General features: G+C 38.5%; 1 protein-coding gene across 1 annotated transcript in view; it reads left to right on the top strand.

Annotated features, from left to right (window-relative positions):
- The first annotated feature begins 13,501 nt into the window (after positions 1-13,501).
- Positions 13,502-23,077, top strand: part of LOC121417682 (titin-like) — a 68,763-nt gene continuing 59,187 nt past the window's right edge. The window contains exons 1-3 of the mRNA XM_041611415.1: positions 13,502-13,600; positions 14,169-14,244; positions 14,432-14,578. Coding sequence (XP_041467349.1) covers positions 13,502-13,600; positions 14,169-14,244; positions 14,432-14,578 — 322 coding nt within the window. The remainder of the gene's footprint in view (positions 13,601-14,168; positions 14,245-14,431; positions 14,579-23,077) is intronic.

Here is a 23,077-nt window from a genome sequence, read left to right as displayed (position 1 = left end):
CGGATGGGGTCGTCTCGGCGTGTTGAGTGGTGTGAGATCGTTGTCGGCTGGAGTGTATGGCAGGGTGGCTGTCATTGCTTTCTGGGTCAGTGTTTGTTCGGTGGGTGCGGCGTGTCTGGTGAAAGTCCGCCGACTGGTCTCCGAGAAACTGGGGGTATATTGGCATGGAAGCCATACGGTCTTGTCGTTGACTTAAATGGATTCACCGAGTCGGAGTCTGAGTATTAAGAAGGAAGTTTGTTGAATTAGTGAGAGATAAGCTGATTACCATAAAATAGACCAACAACAAAAACTACTATGTAATTTCTGATTTGGAGAAAAAAAGCAACAATAATTGAATAAATATGGAAAAATCAAAGTCAAGACTCAAAAGTTGACAGATTTGCCAAAATCGGTCATTATCAACCAACTAATCGATTTTAACTTGATTATTGCCGAACCCCATAATCACTTTAAATTATGGAGGTAACATTTTTCAGGAGTTAAGTTTGGGATATGGTGGAGAAAATTGTGAGCGGGTGAAGTTAGAGCTAGAGTTGGAAAATTGAATACATGTATTGTTGAATTAATTAATGGATAAATTTTGTTATGAGTTTGGCTTGTATAGTCTTACTGGCCAGATATATTAAACAATTAAATTCAATGACTTTCATTCTGAAGAATGCAATGCAATGATTAAAAAACAGTAAAATACTGTTTGATTTTTGACTTGTGAAAAGAAATCGGGGCAGGGACAGCATCCATATAGAACGATATCGATATCGATCCCTAGTTGGTAAGATTTTACATACATGTACTGCTCTTCCATGCAGGCCTATTAAAATATAAACGGGTTCTAAAACTTGGGGCATGGGGCTGTACATGTAATTCGCTCCTGAAATATCAACAAGATTCATGTCAAAATAAAAATGCTCTTGAAATTCTCACTTCAAAAATGTTAAAGTGTCCAGACACCCCACCCCCATTATACCATTTACAAGTACATGTAGGCCTACTAGTACTAGAGGTACATGTACAGGTGTTGTGGCTTAGTGGATAAGTCGCCGTCTTCGAACCAGAAGCCTCGGGGTTCAAATCCCGCTGCAGCACTTGCCTCCTTTGCCAAGGCTCTTTTTATCTGCATTTGCCACTCTCCACCCAGGTATTGTAAAATGGGTACATGGTATTGGCGCTAGGCTTAAATTCCTTTAATGCTCGAGTGGCCGATCAGGTTCGCTGTGCTAAAGCCACGGGGTAATAGTATGCACTTATGTGTAAATGCAGTGCTTTAGCACTTTATTGATGTGGCATATTATTCAAACATTTAAAATACAATTCACATTTAAAGAGCACATTGTTTGAACAGCAGGAGCTCAAAGAATAGTATGTACAAGTATGTAAATGACATCCATCATATAAAAATTACATATTTGTTATTGTGTGTAAAGGACTAAAGCCCATAATTTGTCGGCCTACACGTATGCAGTTACTACTCAGTATCAATCGTTTTGTTTACATAGATATGTCAACTGGAGGGAGATCCACTGATAACCAGTATAAATACAACCAGGCTTACTGGTAATAAAAGTGTGTTAATTTATTTGTCTTGCCAGATAATGGCTGATACAAACACTCATATTCTCTGTATTAATTTAATTCTCTCAGCCCACGATTCTACAAAGACTCAAAACTTGTGATGTACTATACTTGATGATGGTATTAAATTTCCAATTCGTCTTCTGCCAACTCGTCCACTCACCACATGGTCTGCTTTCATAATTTAGGGTGTGTTTATGCTTCCATTGCGAGGACAGAATCAGCGATTTCAAACGTCGATTCAAAACGCCGATCGTAAACGTGGTTCTGGGAGTGCTGTTTATGCTTCACTTTTCAGAGCAAATCATGATCTCCAGCTGGCTTCGTATCGTAAAGCGAGGTCAAATTGGGCGCACCTTTTTTCGAAAGTTTTTTTTTTTTCCGATTGTTGTTATAACGTAGAGATAACATGGAGCAATACGACTGAATTTGCCCGCGGATTTTCATCTCACCGGAAGCATGTACCAAATGAGTCATTTAAACACGTTTACAATCGTGGTTCTGTTTATGCTTCCCCAGAAAGCCTGATTCTGGTCAAACGACGTTTACAAGCGCACCTTTTTGTGAGTTTACGATCGGCGTTTTGAAACAGCGTTTAAATGAAAGTAAGCATGGATGCAAGTCATGCAACCATGTTTTGGACTAATCACGTTTGGAAACGCTGATTCTGGCCTGAAAAGTGGAAGCATAAACACGGCCTTAGTCTCATGCCATTTCGTCGAATAACCATTTGGTCCAGTCATCAATTCATCTATGACCATTTTGTCTCATAACCAGTTGTTCTGGATGAATTGGCAATTAGACCATGTGGATAGTGGACGAACTGATGGTAGACCAACTGATAGTATAGACAAGTTTTCAATTGGAGAAAGGGGCATTTAAAGAGAAATGCCAGTAGTTGCAGTAAACACTGATTTCAGGAGAAAGTCTGTAAAACCAGGCTTAATTGTCAGAATATTATCGAGGATCTAGATCTGGTACAGTTACATAAACTGAACTTTGTGAAATCTTGAAATCTATGCTGAAAAATGTTCACACTGAAGATCACCAACACAGATAGGCACACGTGGGACAGTTCATTGATATTGCTAGAATAAAGACCCGACGGAAGTGACCAAATCCGCGCTTATTTTGCTTATTTCTCAGCAATTACACAATTTCTTCCAGAATCCTTTGGCACATATTTTTTATAAACAGACACTTGGGTGGTCATTTTATTAGATTCTGTAAAAAGTCAGTTTGAGATCGTTACCAAAACTGGAATTTATCTTTAATAGACAAAAATTACAAGAAATGAATATGCACCGATCATATTCCACACTCAGAATAAGTTAGAAGCAATAAAGCAAATCAGGTGATAAATTAGATGTAGATGTATACCATCCCAAGACAAAAATATTCAACCCTTATTTCTTTTTTGAAAAGTGCATTGTAGATTTTTCTTGATTTGGGATCTTTTTGGTATGCACTATGCTCTTCAATACATGATCATGCTACATGTATTGGAATGGCAGTCATGTAACCCCCAGTTTCTGAAATATAGGCCCTAAATGTTTCAAAAGCAATCAATTTACATTTAGCAGTAGCAGTATTTTTTTCATTGCCTCATGAGGCAAATTATCGAGCTGTAAGTCTGCAAGCACAAACCCCTGTTTTTCACAATTTAACATAGTGCATGATTAGAGCATAGCTCCATGATTAGAGTCTGAAATAATGAGACTACATGTACATGTAGATGTACTTGTTGGCTTTTACGTGTATTTGGCAAAGACAGAGCCTTTTGCATCTAGTCTTCACTCTAGACCCGTTATTGGTTGAAGTGCCAAATATTAGTCTGTGCTTGCAGACTGTGGAAGTGGTATCCATGATTTTTTACAATTTTAACCTGATTGCTATTAAAAGCATGAATGCTTGTGAGCAAGCACCAGAGGACCGATGTCTTGCTAAAGGTCCTCTCCGAACGAAGGACTTTGTACCAAAGGGCACTAGCACACCAATTTTGAATCGAACCCGTGTTACCAGAATACACACCCCCGCGCTCTACCGACTGAGCTACCAAACCTACCTACATGTACATGTAGACTACATGTACATGTAGCTCCAAACTCGGGCTGAAAGAAAGGCAAATTTTGGCAGAAAAAATTAGCAACTGTTTTACAAACATTGTTCATTTAGCATCTGCACTGGTATTGGTGCACAGGTGCTCTGTTCTGAAGTTGTGCTGCGTCATCCGAGACTTCCCAACTCTAAACTGGAAAATAGGGATGATGTTGCTGAAAAATAGGAAATAATTTGTCAGTCAAGTTATCAAGAGAACTAGGAAAATAATCATTTAAAGAAGATATCAAAATGAATACAAATTCATATTATTTTCTTCAAATTCAAAACTGTTGGTTAATATTAAATTTAGGTCTTTTAAGATTGTGATTTCAAATATCATGATTCATACAGTGGGATGTATTGTTTACAAACATATGGGACTGATGCAAGTGTGGTTTTAATGCATTTTTTGGGTTGACTTGAATTACATGTAATTTAGAAAATCTACTTTACATGTACTGTAGCTATTAAAGGACAAGTCCACCCCCCAAAAAACTTGGATTTGAATAAAAAGCGAAAAATTCAACAAGCATAACACTGAAAACTTCATCAAAATCGGATGTAAAATAAGAAAGTTTTAAAGTTTCGCTTCATTTCACAAAACAGTTATATGCACATCTCGGTCGGTATGCAAATGAGGAACTGATGACATCACTCACTCACTATTTCTTTTTTATTTTTTTATATAGAATTTGAAATATTTTTAATTTCTCGTCATTGTCATGTGAAATGAAGTTTCATTCCTCCATGAACACATGGAATTCCATTATTTTAACATTTTGTGCTTCAGGCAAGGAGGTCCTAATTGTCAAATTCGTAAAAAATGAAATATTGTATAATTCAAACAATAAAAGACAAAAGAAATTGTGAGTGAGTGACATCATCGACTCTCTCGAATATGGACATGTATGTTACTGGCTCGTTCATATAAATATTTTATTAAAATAAGCGAAACTTTGAAATTTCATAACTTTCTTATTTTACATCCGATTTTGATGAAATTTTCAGCATTGTGCTTGTCTGATTTTTCTCTATTGATTCAAATCAACATTTTTCTTAGGTGGACTTGACCTTTAAAGAGAAAGGGAGAAAGATTGACTGAGAGGGTAATACAAAATAGTATTAAAGACAATGGTCTGTATTCTGATAGCAGGTTTAACTTAAAGGAGAATGAACCCCTTTCATAAACCCAATTACTATGAATTAGGCTGCTAATAGCAGCATAATTTGGTCGTAAAATTGGAGGACAAGAGTTATCTGCATTACTCTGATGCTGCTATTATCCGCATAATAGCGGCATCGGGATAAGATTTTGAGTTTATGAACGCATTTCCAAATAATGCGGGTAATTGCCATGATGCGGTCACAAGGTCACCCTTTTCCAACACAACAGATCGGAGGGGGCGTGTCCAGTTGTCATGGCGATTATCCGCCTTTTTCAGGACGGGCGCTCGTAAAAATAATGCGGCTTATTTTCGGAGTTTATGAACGCAATTTTTATTGAATTATCCGCATTACTCTTAGGCGGCTAATTGGAGGATAGGTTTATGAAAAGGGTATTAAACTCAGGTTTAAAGTTGTGGTAAACTCAGGTTTAAAGTATGGGAAGCCAGAAGTATCAAATTTTTTATTAAGTTGTATTTTTTTATGTTTACTCTGCTCTTTCCTGATTCATCGATGGTGAAGACAATCATTTATCTATACTTCCTAGACAATTATGAATGATTTGAGAGTCAACTTTCCTTGATTTTCATTGGCTGAGAAGCACTATGGTTGCTATCCAATAAAACAGACTTCAATATAAAATCTTCAGGAAAACTTAAAAAAAAATGTTCAGAGGGAGGGGCAGGCAAGTTTGTAGAAATTCCTAAAAATGTAAAAAGAGATGAAAAGTTGAAAACCAACATTTTTGCCATCATAACTTAATGATCAAGAGAGGGATGAAGATAAAATTACGTCAGATAATGCGAATAAGATTCAGATAAATGCACAGTATCAACTTGTACTTGTAGTTTTACAATACAGATAGAAATCGAAAGAAAATTTGAGAGAAACTTGAAAGAATTCAAGCAACTCTGAACTTTGTTTCTTAGAAATCCCCCATTCATTCCTCACTGACTCATGCCATGAAAATGCTACAATGGGCTGAGGTACATGTACTACGAGACATTGGGTTAGTCTGTCTGTCAGACCCTGTTCGGCAAAGAGTTTCTACTGTGGATTCAATTCAATCTCAAATTGTTTGAGTAGTTAATAGACTAGAGTAGTCTAGACGATAGGAGTTTATGATCAATTTCTCTATAAGTTTAATAGTGAGATGGGGCCCAGAATTACTCTAAAAGATTTCAATGTCACCATATTGAACGTTTGGATATTTGCCATGGTTGTATACCATAGAGCTATTGGTTAGGCCTATACACTACTCTTAGATGTGTTCAAACTTCAATCACGACATGTAGGATGTAATTTTAACACCTCAAGGTGTGGCCAGCCTAAGAAATACACGAGGATGACGGGCGATTTCGCACTCACAGCCCAAGTTGCCCCTAACATTACCCCAAAATGCATGCTTTGGGGCGACCATTCATTCTAGGGTAGCCCCATGATCTGTTTCAAACGATATTCAAGATTATTCAGAAAATCAGAAGAATAATATTTGCTTTTGCTGCACAATTACTTTTTACCCCTAAAATTGGCCCTTCAAATGAAAGAAATAGCCCCTAAATTTCTGCAATCGCTCCACTGCGGAAAAGAAAGATACATGTCCCTAAAAAATAAAAATTATTTTTAACTTGATACAACAAGCATACATGTACAATGTACTACCAGACAAGGATTAAGAATATACTGTACAATGTCATTTCACTAAAAATATAGGCTTACAGAAGAGGATTTGATCTGGTCTGTTGCATTTGAGTGAACTTTGAAGGAAGTAATGTCACATCTTTCAGCATTCCTGGGTGTCTTAAATAGCATCATTCGGGGTCAGAGGACACATTCGTAATGTAGTCTCCATTTCATGATCGCGATAAGTGCATATTTTGATAAAGTTTTCTTCCCTTGAAATTACTTTTTTCATTTCATTTTGTACCTGGTTTGAACTTGAAGTTTTTATTCTGGAAGGGGATAAAATTGAAACTTGGAAAGATGTGCCCAGAGATACAGTACAAAAGGATTTTGAAAGTTTTACATCATGTCAGTATATTATACAACCCCTGTGGATACTTGGAATGTAGAAAGCGTTGTATCATTCATTGTCTGGCAGCCATTGCCCAATTGGGGCGTTCTTAGAGATGATCAAAGGCTTTTGCCATTGACAGCTCGTCCTTCTGCAATTGATGCAATTTGAACTACATGCACTGTCTTCTGGTCATAATCTGTTCCCTTGACCAGATTGGAAAATGTCTACAGACTAGCACCGTGTTTACACATTGACTCGGCTCGCGTGTTGAATCCGCGAGCCGGGTTGAAGACTGCGAAGAAGGGATCAGAGATCGCGTTCATACGTACATATGAAAAGGCGAGTTCAACACGGCTCGCGGATCTCGAACGGAAGAAGAATTATGACGTCGCAAATTAAAGGCGGGAAATTCACCGCCGGAATCGAATCTTGTCCGTGCGAACAACAATGCCAAAAGTGAAAGCGCGCGCAGTGACCTAGGTCAAGAGAGTTCGACACGGCTTTCTGTTTACACACGAAAAAATTGCCGAGTCTGACTCGGGTCGCGGGTTGAAACCTTCGATTTTGTAGGATCGATAAAGCCATGTTCGACACGGCTCGCGGATCACTCTGATCGCGTTTACACAGCATAAAATTGCCGTGTTGAGCACGGCTCTCGTGTTCAACCCCCGAGCCGAGTCAATGTGTAAACACGGTATAAGTTTAATTTACAAAGGCCCTTTCAAATATCAAAAGTGCTGTGATGGGATTTGAACTACCAAGACCTTAATATTGTTCAAAGGGGCTTGTCCACCAATGTACAGTTTGCTAGATTATTGCTGGTACCCTGAACAATTTTTAATGCAATCTTTAGGCAGGTATTGTACATCATACTGTGTCATATCTCTAATATTTTTTTGTTCATTCTACATGACTGAGTGTATACAGTTGTGTAATGACCATAAATTATTATTAAACAAGTACAAAAACTACTTGGTTATAAAAATACTATTAAAGAGTTGAAAAATGAAGTACGGTATTAACTGAATTTTCTCTATAAAGAGGAATTGTGTGTACATATCATTGGGGGAATTCCCTTGGTTTATAATACATTTTTGGGATTCAACTCTAATCATCACGATGACGTCACTGTCCCCCAGAACACAATGATTCTTGATCTCTTGTAATGCGTCCCGGTGCTTTGAAAGAACTGTTTTCAATCGTTGTAGGCCAGCTGTACCAACGCCCAATCTCTTCTTTCACTTTTAACTTAGGAATCCAATCTCACATGTATATATGATTTGTGTGTTACATGTAGCAATTGGTGGACCAGGATGTGCATATTTTGTGAAATTAAACAAAACTTCTTAAAATGTCATAATATTTTACACCAGATTTTGATGAAATTTTCAGTTTTGTGCTTGTTGGATTTTTCTCTTTTTATTCAAATCAAGTTTTTCTTGAGATGGACTTGTCCTTAAAGTCTTTCATGTCTCAAGAACCATTCCTTGTACTTAAAAAAAAAATCAAATACGTGTAGGACTGGTGTACGTGCATTTCTCGAACAACCGACACTTTGAAAACGTTCCCTGGTTTATTTTCATGTAACCTACATGTTCATGTAGATGGATTCTAAAATCTTTCTTTGTTTTCATATTGATATCTGTTTCATCCTGTCTTATCAAAACCACATCCCTGCTATCAGGGATGGATCCAGAACTTTTGGAAAGGGGGGGGGGGCACATTTTCCCGAAGAAGAAGTTGACCAGGAAAAACAAGGTCAAGATTCACTTTCAAAGGGGGGGGGCATACTTCTGTTTTAACAGCATTTTTACATTACAAATTTTAATTGTGGCTCTCAGGGGGGGGGGGGGGGGCATGGGCCGGCTGTGCCCCCCCCCCGGATCCGCCAGTGCCTCCTATAACCAAAACTTTTCTTTTAAAGGGACAATACACCACTCATACTTGTTAAAAACGGGCCAAAATCATCCAAAAAGGTTCATCTGATTGGTATTTAAACTTGAGAAAACGTTCTTTTATTCCAAAATCACGAAAATTTACCTGTTTTTTGGTAAGCTTTCGCTTGCTAGGCTGCAAGCTTCGTCAGGCCCTCATCGCAGTTTACCGCGGAAAAATCACAGTGTGTAGTAATTGACGAGATGGTGATATGAAATCTGCAAATCATTTAGCCAATTATCTCTGCCTGTCTCTCATCTTGGGGTTGTGATAAAGAACACCCTGTGGTATGCAAAGAATCTCATACATCCCTTTCATCTAACTAGTCTACATTTCAGACCTATTTAGGCATTTCATTGTCTCGTGAAGAGAAAGACTCCATCTGTGCCGGGCAGCAATACTTTCAGGTACTGTAGAGCTCAGCGATTGATCTTGGAGCTATTGCATTTTGACAATTGCTCAATTCATAGGTTTAGAACCAAGTTTCTTATATTGACCAATAAATGTTTTTTTTCAATCTGAACCTGGGGAGCGTTTCATGAAAGGACTTGTCGGACGTTTTATCCGACAAGTTCTGTTTCATCTGACAGTTACCATAGTAACAGTACCTCTCAGCCAATCAGATTCAAGGAAAGTTGTCAGATCTGACAACTTGTTGGACAAAACTGTTGATGAAACGGTCCCCTGAATTCACTCTCAAATCAGTTGCTGTACAGTACTACAGAGCTCTGAATGAAACACACAACTTTTTGGACACTTGGTATTGTTGGTTCTGGTGGTTGGTTCTGACTCTCGCCTTTCAAACAGAGGGTCGTGGGTTCGAATCCTAGCCATGGCGTGTTTTCCTTCAGCAAGATATTTATCCACACTGTGCTGCACTCGACCCAGGTGAGGTGAATGGGTACCCAGCAGGATTGATTCCTTGCATGCACTAGGCGCAGGGGATGCTAGCTCGAGCTAAAGCCTGGGTAATAATAGCAGCGCTTATCCTCTGGCAAAAAGCGCTTTATAAATCCAGCTATTATTATCCCCTCCCCCCTCAGTGAAACATTGAACACATGTGTACCTGTATATGTACTATATTTTTAATCACCCCAGCATTGCAGATTGAATGCCTTTATGATATATTTGGCTTTATTAGAAGTACATGTTCAATTCATGTACATGTAGGGCTTTTATAAAGTAGAAGTGAGTAATTGTACATGTAGATCTACATGTACATGTACATACACCAAAGGGCAATTCCATATTAAAAATGAAATGATCAACCTTTTTGTACATGTACTTCAAACCCCCATTTTTCTCAAGTTTTACTACGCTTCATAAACGGACCAATTCATGGTCATTTGAGAGCATTACAGACTGTCAAAATAACGAAATCAGAGACAAAAATTTTCATGAAGGTCCATTGTAGGGGGTTGGATGTACACATGTTTTATGGAATCGCCCCAAAGTTTGTTGTGAGCTTTCAATTTCTTTTGAGGAGATTTCACAACTATATGAAAGAAACTTTACCCTCTGCTATCATTCAAAATGAGTATTACACAAATGACATGTCTGGACCAAGATATTGGGTGTAGTTCACTCTTAATTCACTCTATAAAGAATGAAAGTCAATCTTAAAGATTGTGGTCAGGGACCAATCCAAAATTGGATTAAAAGTTTCAATCAAATCTGTCTATTAGATATTAGATTGAAAACTTAATATTCAATCCAACTTTGGATTGGTATCTGATCCCAATCTATTTCAATCTATTCCAATCTAACAAATTTAGAGAGTTATTAAATGTAGTCCCATATGTGCTTATCTGTGTACAGTGCATGTAGCTTTAATACAGAAAGTTTGTCATAATCTGGCAATTAATTTGCCTTTGAATACACAAACACCAGTTTCCAGAGAAATTCCAGTTTCGGTAACGATCTCAAAATGGCTTTTTACAGAATCTAATATAATGACCACCCAAGTGTCTGTTCGTATGAATAAAAAATATATGCCAAAGGATTCTGGGAGAAATTGTGTAATTGCTGAGAAATAAGCAAAATAAGCGCGGATTCGGTCACTTCCGTCGGGTCTTTATTCCAGCAATAATAATACACTGTCCCATGTGTGCCTATCTGTGTTGGTGATCTTCAGTGTGAACGTTTTTCAGCGTAGATTTCAAGATTTCACAAAGCTCAGTTTATGTAACTGTACCAGATCTAGATCCTCGATGATATTCTGACAATTAAGCCTGGTTTTACAGACTTTCTCATGAAATCACTGTTTACTGCAATTACTGGAATTTCTCTTTAACTGTAGACCTGCATTATAAAACAACCATTCACAATCACTTTGGGACAGTTTTCCCCATTATTCAAATTCACAGCCAGAACTAATCTTCATCTTTAATCTGATTTCAGCTGATAACAAATGGAACTTGATATTTTGTTTGTTTTCAGCATCGGAAACAAAATCAAACTATGAGAGAAAAGAACCAAGGAAGTCCCTGAGAGAATGTTCAGTTGCCAGTTTTTGTACCCTAGAATCACGATTTGAAACATGTTTTGGAACGTTTTTTTCTGCATAATTTCAGTTATCTCTAACATGTTTCAGAGCATGAACATGAAATGCGTTTTGGTACATGTACATGCTCCCTAGAATCCTAATTTGAAACATGTTTTGAAACACATTTTTGCATAACTATGTTTGCATTGTAAAGGTAAACGTGTTTCAAAGCAAAAGCATGAAATAAGAAAAAGGGTTGTTCCGAAAGAGGTTTCTGCAGAATCGTGTTTGAAAAAGGGCGAATATATGCAACAGTGATTTGAATCATGATTCAATGACATCACTGTGTCAGCCTTCAAGCCAAACTGCGCGCTGCCAGATTTCGGAAAAGGGGTCGATTGAAACCTGGTTCTGTAGTTACTGGTGATAATGTTTGTTTTTTGAAATTGAATTTGAATCATGGTTCATGTTTGTGATTTAGCTTTATTGGTCGCCTAAACTCAGCCTTAGTCATGATGGTGTATGTTTCGGGTGGTATCTGACAGGATTATGGTATCCATATAGGCAGTTTCAAACCGCCTCGATCACAAGAATCCCCGTTAAATTACGAGAACTTTTTAAGGCTAAAAAATACCCGTTAATTATTCCTGCATTCACACCGCCCCGAAACACATCCTTCGGGATAAGTTCCCGAAGTTACGAGCATGCGCAGTGTGGTCTGATAATCTCTAGCCCAGCAGCCACCCACGCCGCCGCGCCCAACGACACGCTGGGATAAAAGTTCCCGTAATTTGCTTTCACATCGCCTAAATACCTGCGACCTTGGAAAATCCCCACGAAAGTTCTCGTAATTTCGCCAAGTACCTACTATTTAGCGGGTATTTTCTTTCGGGGAGATTACGCGTAGTTTGCTTTCACATTACCAAAATACCTGGTATTTTCTGATCGGGGTAAATTTCCCGATCTGAGAATACCTGGAACTTGCGAACTTCGAGGCGGTCTGAAACCACCTTATGTGAAACGTGTACTGGGGAAAATTTACATGGAGGCTCGGGGTAATTCTCCCCTATAAAGTGCCCAAAGAGCCCCAGAAAAGGAAATAAGAGCACCTAAAATTCCCTGAGGGTCCAATACAATGGAGCAAATTGCAGCTGGGTTATAATAGCTGATAAAATGAAAGAAAAAGGAACTGAAATTTTCATTGATTTTTTTGCCCGATATTAATTAAAGGCAGTGGGAGATTTCAAGTTCAGTGTTGACCTTTTGGTATTGTTGTTAGGTCATTTTTTTTACACGATTATAGCACCAAACATAAAATGAAGATCTATTGTCTTGGAAAGTCACTAGTTGTCGAGATGTCAATAATGTGATCTGGATCAGTTTTACAAACTCTGAATAAGTTTTGGGGCTAGGGGAAGCAATCCAAATTTCAACACCAAGGTCAACACTGGACTTGAAATCACCCACTGTTATTAAAGATAGTAAATTTGCATGATTTCAGTAATATAAGAATTATCTTATCTTATGTTGAAAAAAAAGGCCTATTTACATGTATCTGATTGGTACATGTACATGTAGCTGATTCTGTAATGATGCACAAAACCTTGTAAACTTAAAAACAAAAAAATGTTTTGCAAAGACCAAAGTTGTAACAAAAAATGTTTTACGAAGACCAAAGTTGTCTAATGACCTCATCCTTTTATTCACTGTAAAAAAAAGCAGGATATAACGTAGACATCGCCACATTAGTCCATTCCCCCTTTGAATTCAAACATTCTTTGAGACTGTCTTAAAGGGATTAAACATGGAAGAACTTGAATTTGTATCATATTTATTAAACATAGGGTCCTACTCGAAAATCTTGCAGAACTTAAAAGTCTTATGTGTGAAACCTTTGAAACGAGGGGTACACTTTGGAAATTATCCAATCATCATCTAGGTGAATCTAGGTGACTCTTGGGTTAACTGCTGGGACGGAACCTTCCAGGTGAACTCAGTGGAACTCCAGTTTGAACTGAAAGGAGGTCTTAGGTAGACTCGCAGGAAATCCTGCGTGAAATGACGGGAGGTACTGCTAGGGCCTCATAGGAGAACACCCAGGAAAACTCCCACAATGTTATCAATATTGAAAAGCAAGAAGCTTCCATGAACATGTCATCTCCCATGAACTCCAACTTGAAATTACAGGAGGACTGCCTGATGATTTCAGAAAATATCTTCCTAAAATGAGCTCCCAGGTGAACTCACAGGATCTCCCACTTGAACTGCCAGAAGCTATCAGGTGTTTCTTGATGAACCAGTTGGACCCCCAGTTGAACCTCTTTGTGAGTTTTCAGATGAACTTCCTAGAGGAACTGTCAGGTGCTCTACCAGGGAGAATTGTCCATTTTTTCTGTTAAACCAGTAGGGACTTGAGGTAAACTCTGGTGAATTCTCAGCTGAACTGCCAGGAAAAACTGTAAGGTGTTTCCTGGGAAACCAGTGGGACCTCCAGGTGTGCTCTCTGGTAAACTGCCTGGGAAAATTGTCCCAAGTAACTGTCCAGTGTCCCTTCAGGGTGGACCAGGACATTCAGGTGAGCTCACGGGTGAACTGCCAGGAGAAACTGTTTTGTGAAACTATAATTTCCTGGTGTCACCTTGTAAGATCTTCAGGTGAGCTCTCAGGTGATCTGCAAGGAGGACATGTCAGGTGCTTCCTGTTGAGCCATTACGATCTATGAGTGAAAACCCAGGTGAGCTCTAAGGAGAACTGCCTGAAGGAACTGTCAGGTGTTTCCTGGTGAACCAGCAGTACTTTCAGGTGAACTCTCAGCCCCAGTTGAGATCTCAGGTGAACTACCCGATAGAACAGTCATGATGAACTGTCAGGTACCTTCTGTTGAACCAATAGGACCTCCAGGTGAACTGCCACAAGGAACAGTCTCTTGAAAAACCGGTGTTTCCTGGTGAACCAGTAGGGCCACCAGGTGAGCTCTCATGTGACTGCCTTGAACTGCCAGAGAAACTGTCTTGAGAAGCTGTCAGTAGTTTCGTGGATTAAAAATGAACTGATAGGTGAACTGCTATGAGAAACTCTCTGGAGAAACTCTTACATGCAAGTGTTTCCTGGTGAACAATTAGGATCTCTAAGTGAACACCCATGTGATCTCTCAGGAGAACTGTCTGGAGAAACTGTCAGGTATTTCTTGGTGAACCAGTATGATCTTCCTACTTGGAGTTGGAGGTCTCACATGACCACTCAGGAACTCCCAGTTGAACTTCCAAGAGCTCCCAAGATTCTCTCGGCATGGACAAGAAAATGTGAGAATTGCTGTATCTTTGTCGAACTTTATCACATGGTCGAAGGTCACTTGTTTAATGCCTGCAATTGCTTGTCAGTCTGATGTTGTTACCGGTGACAATTTACCAATTTCAGTTGATTTATTGAAAGGGTTCTAGTAGAGGAAGCATGGGCAGCCCATTCTGCTGAGAATTTGTCATTTATCAGATTTTACTGTTTGATCAGATTACAACGGGAATCAGGCCTGTTTAAGTCTTAAGAAGAAGAGTAACAACTAGAACTGCAATCGTTTCAGAACGATGTGCATGCATTGACGCCTCTGATTTAATAGAGGGCAAGAAACAAAAAGAGATAGAAAGAAAACTGTAGATGATATACATTCTCAAAATATTAGAGGGCGCTATTTCTTAAAGGAATGGTCACTGATGCGTAAAACACAGTTAGATTATGTGAAATGATACAATTGGCAAACCCTGAAAATATGAGACAAAAATAAATTCAAAGGAAGTTACGGCAATTCAACTATTTTAAGACTCTGCAATAGAGGGCGCTATTTCTAAAGTTATGGTCACTAATTATGGATAACATGTCTACCAAATTAGAATGAATTTTGATGAGGAACGGTGGCAGGGGAGGACTAACAAATATTACATGTTAATCAAATTGGATATTAGCACATTTTGCTGTCCATAGGAAGTTACATTCTCGAGTAAAATTTTTTAGACCATATTGGCGGCCCATACGTGGTTGTTGAAAATGTGTGCATTGTGAGCAGTATACCATGTGTTCAGATTGACTTATCTTGAAATTTTCTGTTGTAACCTATGTCGTATTTGGTATCACTGGAAAGAGTATTCCAATGCGGTGACATTGATACCACTTTTATTTGTGTGGAAGCAATAGACCGGAAGTAAATGCCATATAAAGAAAGACATTAAAAATGAAGGTTTTGCACAATAATTTTAAGCTACCGTCAGCAATTTGTTAGTTTCTGTTACAAAACATTAACGAACTGTTTAAGTATATATCAATACTCATATCTGCCAAGTTAAAAAGAATAAGCTTCAATAATAAGGAAATAAGAGCAAGTTGAAGTTGTGCTGGCAGTAAAGTGCATTTTTGGGTATTTTGCTGATTTTCGGGAGCATTTTTGAGATATTTCGTCAGTTGTAAGGTATATATTTTTTTAAATGGCATGAAAGGGCATATCTTAAAGACCCTAAATCCAAGAAAGGGTACGGGTTTGGCCATGCATGACGCAATGAGGGGCATTCAAAGGTAAGTGTTTTTGAAACTTTAGAGGGCGCTATTTCAATGGCGGAAGATCAATGATGCGTGAAAACTTAGTAGCATGTATGTTATGATACCGTGATCAATTTCTAAAAGAATGAGCGCAAAATGAATAAAAACACAAAAGTTACGGCCATTTTACGACTTTTAGACATTACATTTCAATAAATATGAAGTTTTTGAAGGAAGGCTATTTCGGATTTGAGTTTAAGGCATGAAGATGGCATTTTGAAGGTCAAGTTATGCGTCGCAGATGATGGAGCAACTCTTGGACTATCTATAGCAATTTGTTAGAAGTCTGTAGCATGCAGGATAACTGAGATATGAAAGAATGAAGAATGGTATGCAAATGGACTTGAAATTGACAAAATGGCGCCTGGATGGTCATGCATGAGTGATTTTGGAAAATGGAAGACGAGAGGCACAACTAGGGATGCTGGACAACATGTCTACCAAATTTGGATGAATTTGGATGAGGGACGGAGTCAGGGTAGAGCTAACAAAACCATGTGTTAAACAAATGGGATTTTGGTGGAAGAAGAAGAAGAAGAAGAAGACTAGAACTGCAATCGTTTCAGAACGATGTGCATGCATTGACGCCTCTGATTTAATAGAGGGCAAGAAACAAAAAGAGATAGAAAGAAAACTGTAGATGATATACATTCTCAAAATATTAGAGGGCGCTATTTCTTAAAGGAATGGTCACTGATGCGTAAAACACAGTTAGATTATGTGAAATGATACAATTGGCAAACCCTGAAAATATGAGACAAAAATAAATTCAAAGGAAGTTACGGCAATTCAACTATTTTAAGACTTTGCAATAGAGGGCGCTATTTCTAAAGTTATGGTCACTAATTATGGATAACATGTCTACCAAATTAGAATGAATTTTGATGAGGAACGGTGGCAGGGGAGGACTAACAAATATTACATGTTAATCAAATTGGATATTAGCACATTTTGCTGTCCATAGGAAGTTACATTCTCGAGTAAAATTTTTTAGACCATATTGGCGGCCCATACGTGGTTGTTGAAAATGTGTGCATTGTGAGCAGTATACCATGTGTTCAGATTGACTTATCTTGAAATTTTCTGTTGTAACCTATGTCGTATTTGGTATCACTGGAAAGAGTATTCCAATGCGGTGACATTGATACCACTTTTATTTGTGCGCAGGCAATAGACCGGAAGTAAATGCCATATAAAGAAAGACATTAAAAATGAAGGTTTTGCACAATAATTTTAAGCTACCGTCAGCAATTTGTTAGTTTCTGTTACAAAACATTAACGAACTGTTTAAGTATATATCAATACTCATATCTGCCAAGTTAAAAAGAATAAGCTTCAATAATAAGGAAATAAGAGCAAGTTGAAGTTGTGCTGGCAGTAAAGTGCATTTTTGGGTATTTTGCTGATTTTCGGGAGCATTTTTGAGATATTTCGTCAGTTGTAAGGTATATATTTTTTTAAATGGCATGAAAGGGCATATCTTAAAGACCCTAAATCCAAGAAAGGGTACGGGTTTGACCATGCATGATGCAATGAGGGGCATTCAAAGGTAAGCGTTTTTGAAACTTTAGAGGGCGCTATTTCAATGACGGAAGATCAATGATGCGTGAAAACTTAGTAGCATATATGTTATGATACCGTGATCAATTTCTAAAAGAATGAGCGCAAAATGAATAAAAACACAAAAGTTACGGCCATTTTACGACTTTTAGACATTACATTTCAATAAATATGAAGTTTTTGAAGGAAGGCTATTTCGGATTTGAATTTAAGGCATGAAGATGGCATTTTGAAGGTCAAGTTATACGTCGCAGATGATGGAGCAACTCTTGGACTATCTAAAGCAATTTGTTAGAAGTCTGTAGCATGCAGGATAACTGAGATATGAAAGAATGAAGAATGGTATGCAAATGGACTTGAAATTGACAAAATGGCGCCTGGATGGTCATGCATGAGTGATTTTGGAAAATGGAAGACGAGAGGCACAACTAGGGATGCTGGACAACATGTCTACCAAATTTGGATGAATTTGGATGAGGGACGGAGTCAGGGTAGAGCTAACAAAACCATGTGTTAAACAAATGGGATTTCGTGGAAGAAGAAGAAGAAGATTACGGAATAGGAATATGGAACAAGAACAATGCATTGTCGCCATTGGGCGTCAATGCAATTACGGAATAGGAATATGGAACAAGAACAATGCATTGTCGCCATTGGGCGTCAATGCAACTATGATAAATTTGCCATTATGGCAACTACCATAGTAACAGGGATCAACAGCTATAAATCAAAAGCAAGCTTTCCAGGGTGTTTGCCTTGAAGGTTATGTTATACATGTAGTTGTTAAAATCTTTATAAAACCAAGGAGCTTGTTGGAAGCATGGTAAAACATGTCTCAGAGGGGAAGAATCACTCTGGCCTGAATTCAAAAAGATGGTTTTGAAAACCCATGGATGAGTCCATGGTTTATGCAGATTTCCTGTAAAAATTACGCTTATTTTACCGTGTATCGGGCACGTGTATAAAACATGTCCAATGCTAATGCGCGTTTTTGTCACAGTGCGCCAAATTGACGCCTGTTACCATGGTTAAATACGCTATTTTATTCATGAGTCCACTGTTTGAAGAGTGGACTCATTATTCAAAACAGTGGACTCATGAATAAAATAGCATGGATAACCGTGGCAACAGGCGTCAATTTGGCGCACTGCGACAATAGCGTGCATCAGCATTTGACACTATTTAATAAACACAGTAAAATAAGCGTAACCATGGACTCTCGACCATTGGTTTTCAAAACCACCTTTGGGAATTCGGGCCTACATGTATCAGTGTGTGCAGTTAAAGAGAAATTCCAGTAGTTGCAGTAAACACTGATTTCATGAGAAAGTCTGTAAAACAAGGCTTAATTGTCAGTATATCATCGAGGATCTAGATCTGGTACAGATTCATTAACTGAACTTTGTGAAATCTTGAAATCTACGCTGAAAAATGTTCACACCGAAGATCCCCAACACAGATAAGCGCATGTGGGACAATGTATAATTATTGCTTAGAGCGTCGGGCCCGACGCTCTACCCGAATCCTGTGCTTATTTGCTGATTTCTCAGCAATTACACAATTTCTTCCAGAATCATTTGGCACATGCGTTTTATTTATACAAACAGACATTTTGGTGGTCATTTCATTGGATTCTGTACGAACTCATTTTGATATCGTTACCAAAACTAGCCTTTACCTTTAACATACATATGAAGTGTGTGCGTGCCACCTGTAGCTACATGTAGAGGTGGTACCATGCTGTCAGTTAACTGTATGTTGTTATTGTCAACATTTTCAAGTTCATGTTCATGTACATGATGTAAACTGACTGTGTCTGTGTCATCGATGAGATTTGGTGTCATGTTCTACCTAGTCTGCAGGCACAGACCCTGATTAAAACTTTGATCAACAAGTGTGGCTATCCCCATATACATTGTACACAATGTCTGTGATCTCACTCAGATTCACAGAAAATCTCACGCATAGCTGGTCTTTGAACTTGGCATCTCTGGTCCTCCACGCAAAGACTAGCACATACAAAACTTGCTGTTTGGGGCCTTCAGTACACAAGGCAGGAGTAGGCTGCAATTCAGACCCTTTACTAGAGTGAAGGGTTTGCCCAACAGACTATGTTCAACCTTGTATCTCCATGGTCATACCAATGATGATAATATGACAGGGTAGTCTAGTCTGTTATTATTCAGCCCTTTAATTGAGTGAACCTGACGCGCCACGCGGCCCGTCTCACCGCAGCCTCCTACTCTTTGTTATGAAATCACAATCTGATATGAGTAATCCCGCGTGAATGTGAGTCTGTGGTGCTGTATGTGCAGGGGCAATTGGCAATCAGCGATGAGTAACACTACACGAATGTGAGTATGTGGTGTGCGCAGGGCCAATTAGTGTGCAATGATTGGGCTTGAGAGGATGTTCAGTGACAGGCTGCTTGTTAGGGCAAGTGACTGGCAAAAATCAATGTTCTGCACACCTGCTGCGATGTAGCACATGGTATATTCTAGTCTCGACGTGCAGACCCATTTGAAGTTGTATTCCCCAAATGAGAGCTATTGTACATGTAAATTTTGTTTTGATGCCTATTGCTCTGCACGTGAAAATTTCAGAATATCCTCCGAAAGAGCCGAGTCACGTCAGACATTTTTTTCTCTCTGCATCATGACTGTAATAAGTTAGAATCATGTGAAGTTGGCCATAGGCTTACCGCTAGTAGGATGTTGGGAAGTGTTGAAAACAGATTTAAAAAAGCTTTTGATAAAAGTCTTAAATTTTCATGTAGGGCCTACATGTACCCTAAGAAACAATTCTTTGAACAACATGTATGTAATTGCTAGAGGGTATTCATTAGTCTCGCAGTCTACTATGGTCAACAAGAAAATTTGTGATCACTCTCGCAAAAAGTGTTCACTAGCTTTCGAGGAAATTTGTGATCACTCTCGCAAAAAGTGTTCACTAGCTTACAAGTTCACGAGCTTTCGAGTGCCACTGCAACTCTTTATCAAGTGAAGAAAATTATCTTCACATTACATCGAGGTATAAGTTGAATAAACATCGAAGGGAGACAAGAATATTGTTCGAAGTGGGAAGGTGGTCTTTATGGCCAGGTTTGCTTGAATACATGTTTTAATGGGAAAAAATGTCTATTCATGGGAAAAAAGATTTTAGTTTTCATAGAAATGTGGACCTTCTACATTTATGTAGGCTATTCTGCAGGCACAGACCCTGATTGAAACTTTATCAACAGGTGCGTCTCCATGCAAAGACTACATGTAGCACATACAAAACTTGCCATTTCAAGAGGGCTTTCAGTACACAGGGCATGAGTAGACTGCACATTCAGACCCTTATTAAGGGTTTGCACAGCAAACTATTCATACACCTGGCAGTAAGGAATCTATTCCTTGAAACGCAGCGCGTGTAACAGCTGCACTGCAAAAGCCATGGTAATTATGCTGCATATACCGTAGAGCGCTTTATAGAGACTTCTGACAAAGTTAGTATTAAGCGCTATATAAGCAAGTATAATTATTATTATTATGTATATACAAGTAGGCCCTAATACATGTATACTGTAGGTACATTCCCTACTGGTAGTTGTACACTGTATCTAAAACAGGGTTGACTGTACTTGCCGGTCTTCACGCAAAAGTTACTATTAGTCCAAGTACCAGGTGAATTACAAATTTACATTTTTACAACCAATAATACTGTTAATACCCTCAGTATTTTAGATTTAAAGAGACTGTTAGCTCTGATCAGAACTATTATTTGATTGATTACTTGCACACATGCAAGAGCAGACCCAGAGTCTGACTATTAGTGGGTGAGATTTCGTCTGCGAAGTTAGTCTGAAAATTATGACAAGGTGTAAAAAAAAAGGTCATCACTTGTATTATGTGGTGTGGAATGGAGGCATGCCACAAGTTTCACCATTCAGTTTTGGAAATACTTGAAGTCAACGGGCGATTTCTCCCTAATGACAGCCCAAAACGCCCCTAAAATCCCCCCCATGCATGCTTTTGGGCGACCATTCCTTCTAGAATCACCCCAGGATCTGTCACAAATAATGTTCAATATTATTTTAGAAAATCAGAATTCTATTTGACTATGGCAGAATAAAGATGATATTTGCTTCTGCTGCATAATTGATTGTTCCTCCTCAAATGTAGCCCTTTACATGAAATAAATAGCCTCCAAAATTTGGCACTTGCCCCAATGCGGAAAAATAGATAGCCCCCCCCCAAAAAAAATAGTTTCCTACCCTACACTGTAGCACCATTATATTTCCAAAGTTTAAAGCGATTGTCACTTGGTTATGTACATGTATGTTATGCTCTATTATGATAATGTCTGAATCATTGTAAATTTGTTTTGTGATATCATTCCAATTAAAAATCTTTTAGGGTATTCTCTTCCCATTCACAGATTTCAATTAGGTGTACAGTGTATGATACTTACATACTCACTGTAGACCTACTATCTATGTTACAATTGTCATATGACAATTGGCCTGAAATCATACAAGCTCATAAGGTCATTCGTTTCATCAATTTTTTTCTGTTGAATGAAAGAGACCTTCTTGTCTTCGTAATAACATTCCATTCCTTTTATGGAGGGAAAGAAAGTAAATAAAGTGGTGGTAGTCTGTGTATTCAGACTAATTATGGAAGGTCATTCAATTATTCACATGCTTGTTGTACACATACATTTATAGCCATACCTGTTATTAAAGCAGTAAACAACAAACCTAGAAATGACAGAATATTAGGAACAATTGTGTCTTAAGTTTTGACTTTTTTCGTCTTAACATTATTTTTTTGTTATTGTCGTTTTAAAACAAGAAGTGCACACCAAGTTTACAAGAATATAGCATTTCCATTTACTTGAATGTAGGATAAAAGAGCACTGTCAATTGAATGCCTTGCTCACAGGTACATTGCCCAAGGGGGGGTACTCAAATTATAACATGATACTTTGGCATTTGCCACGCCAAACGCCAAAGTTGGGAGTCGGGAGGGGGGGCTCTGGACTTTAATCTTGGTCTGATACCCCTTTCATAAACCCAATTATGTGGATAATAGCAGCATAATATGGTCGTAAAATTGGAGGAGGACCAGAGTTATCCGCATTATTTCGATGCTGTAATTATCCGCATAATAGCAGCATCGGGACCAGATTTTGACTTTATGAACGCATTTCCAAAGTGATGCGGATAATGGCCATGGTGCGGTCACAAGGTCACCCTTTTGCAACGCAACCCCATCGGAGGGGGCGTGTGCAGTTGCCATGACAATTATCCGCCTTTTTCAGGTTGGGTGCTTGTAAAAAAAGTAGTGTGGATTAATTTCAAAGTTTGTGAGTGCAATTTTTATTGAATTATCCGCATTACTCCTAGGCGGATAATTGGAGGATGGGTTTATGAAAGGGGTGTTAAAAAACAACTATTTTTCATGCCCATATTTCACGCATGCACACTGAAACAGGTATGACAAGAGTTCACAGTCATCTGGACTAATAGTATTTGCTGCTGGACATGGGATGATCTCGTACTGACAGTGATTTTTATTAAAACTTGGCAATGAAGAGCAATAATAAGGAATTTACTCTAGAAACTGGTCTCAGTCAATAGACTGGCAATTTAATATTGTGCTCCATTGACA

Source organism: Lytechinus variegatus, chromosome 6 (assembly GCF_018143015.1).
Source record: "Lytechinus variegatus isolate NC3 chromosome 6, Lvar_3.0, whole genome shotgun sequence".
Classification (NCBI taxonomy): domain Eukaryota; kingdom Metazoa; phylum Echinodermata; class Echinoidea; order Temnopleuroida; family Toxopneustidae; genus Lytechinus; species Lytechinus variegatus.
Note: the sequence above shows the minus strand (reverse complement) of the source record. Positions and strands in the feature narration are given on the sequence as shown.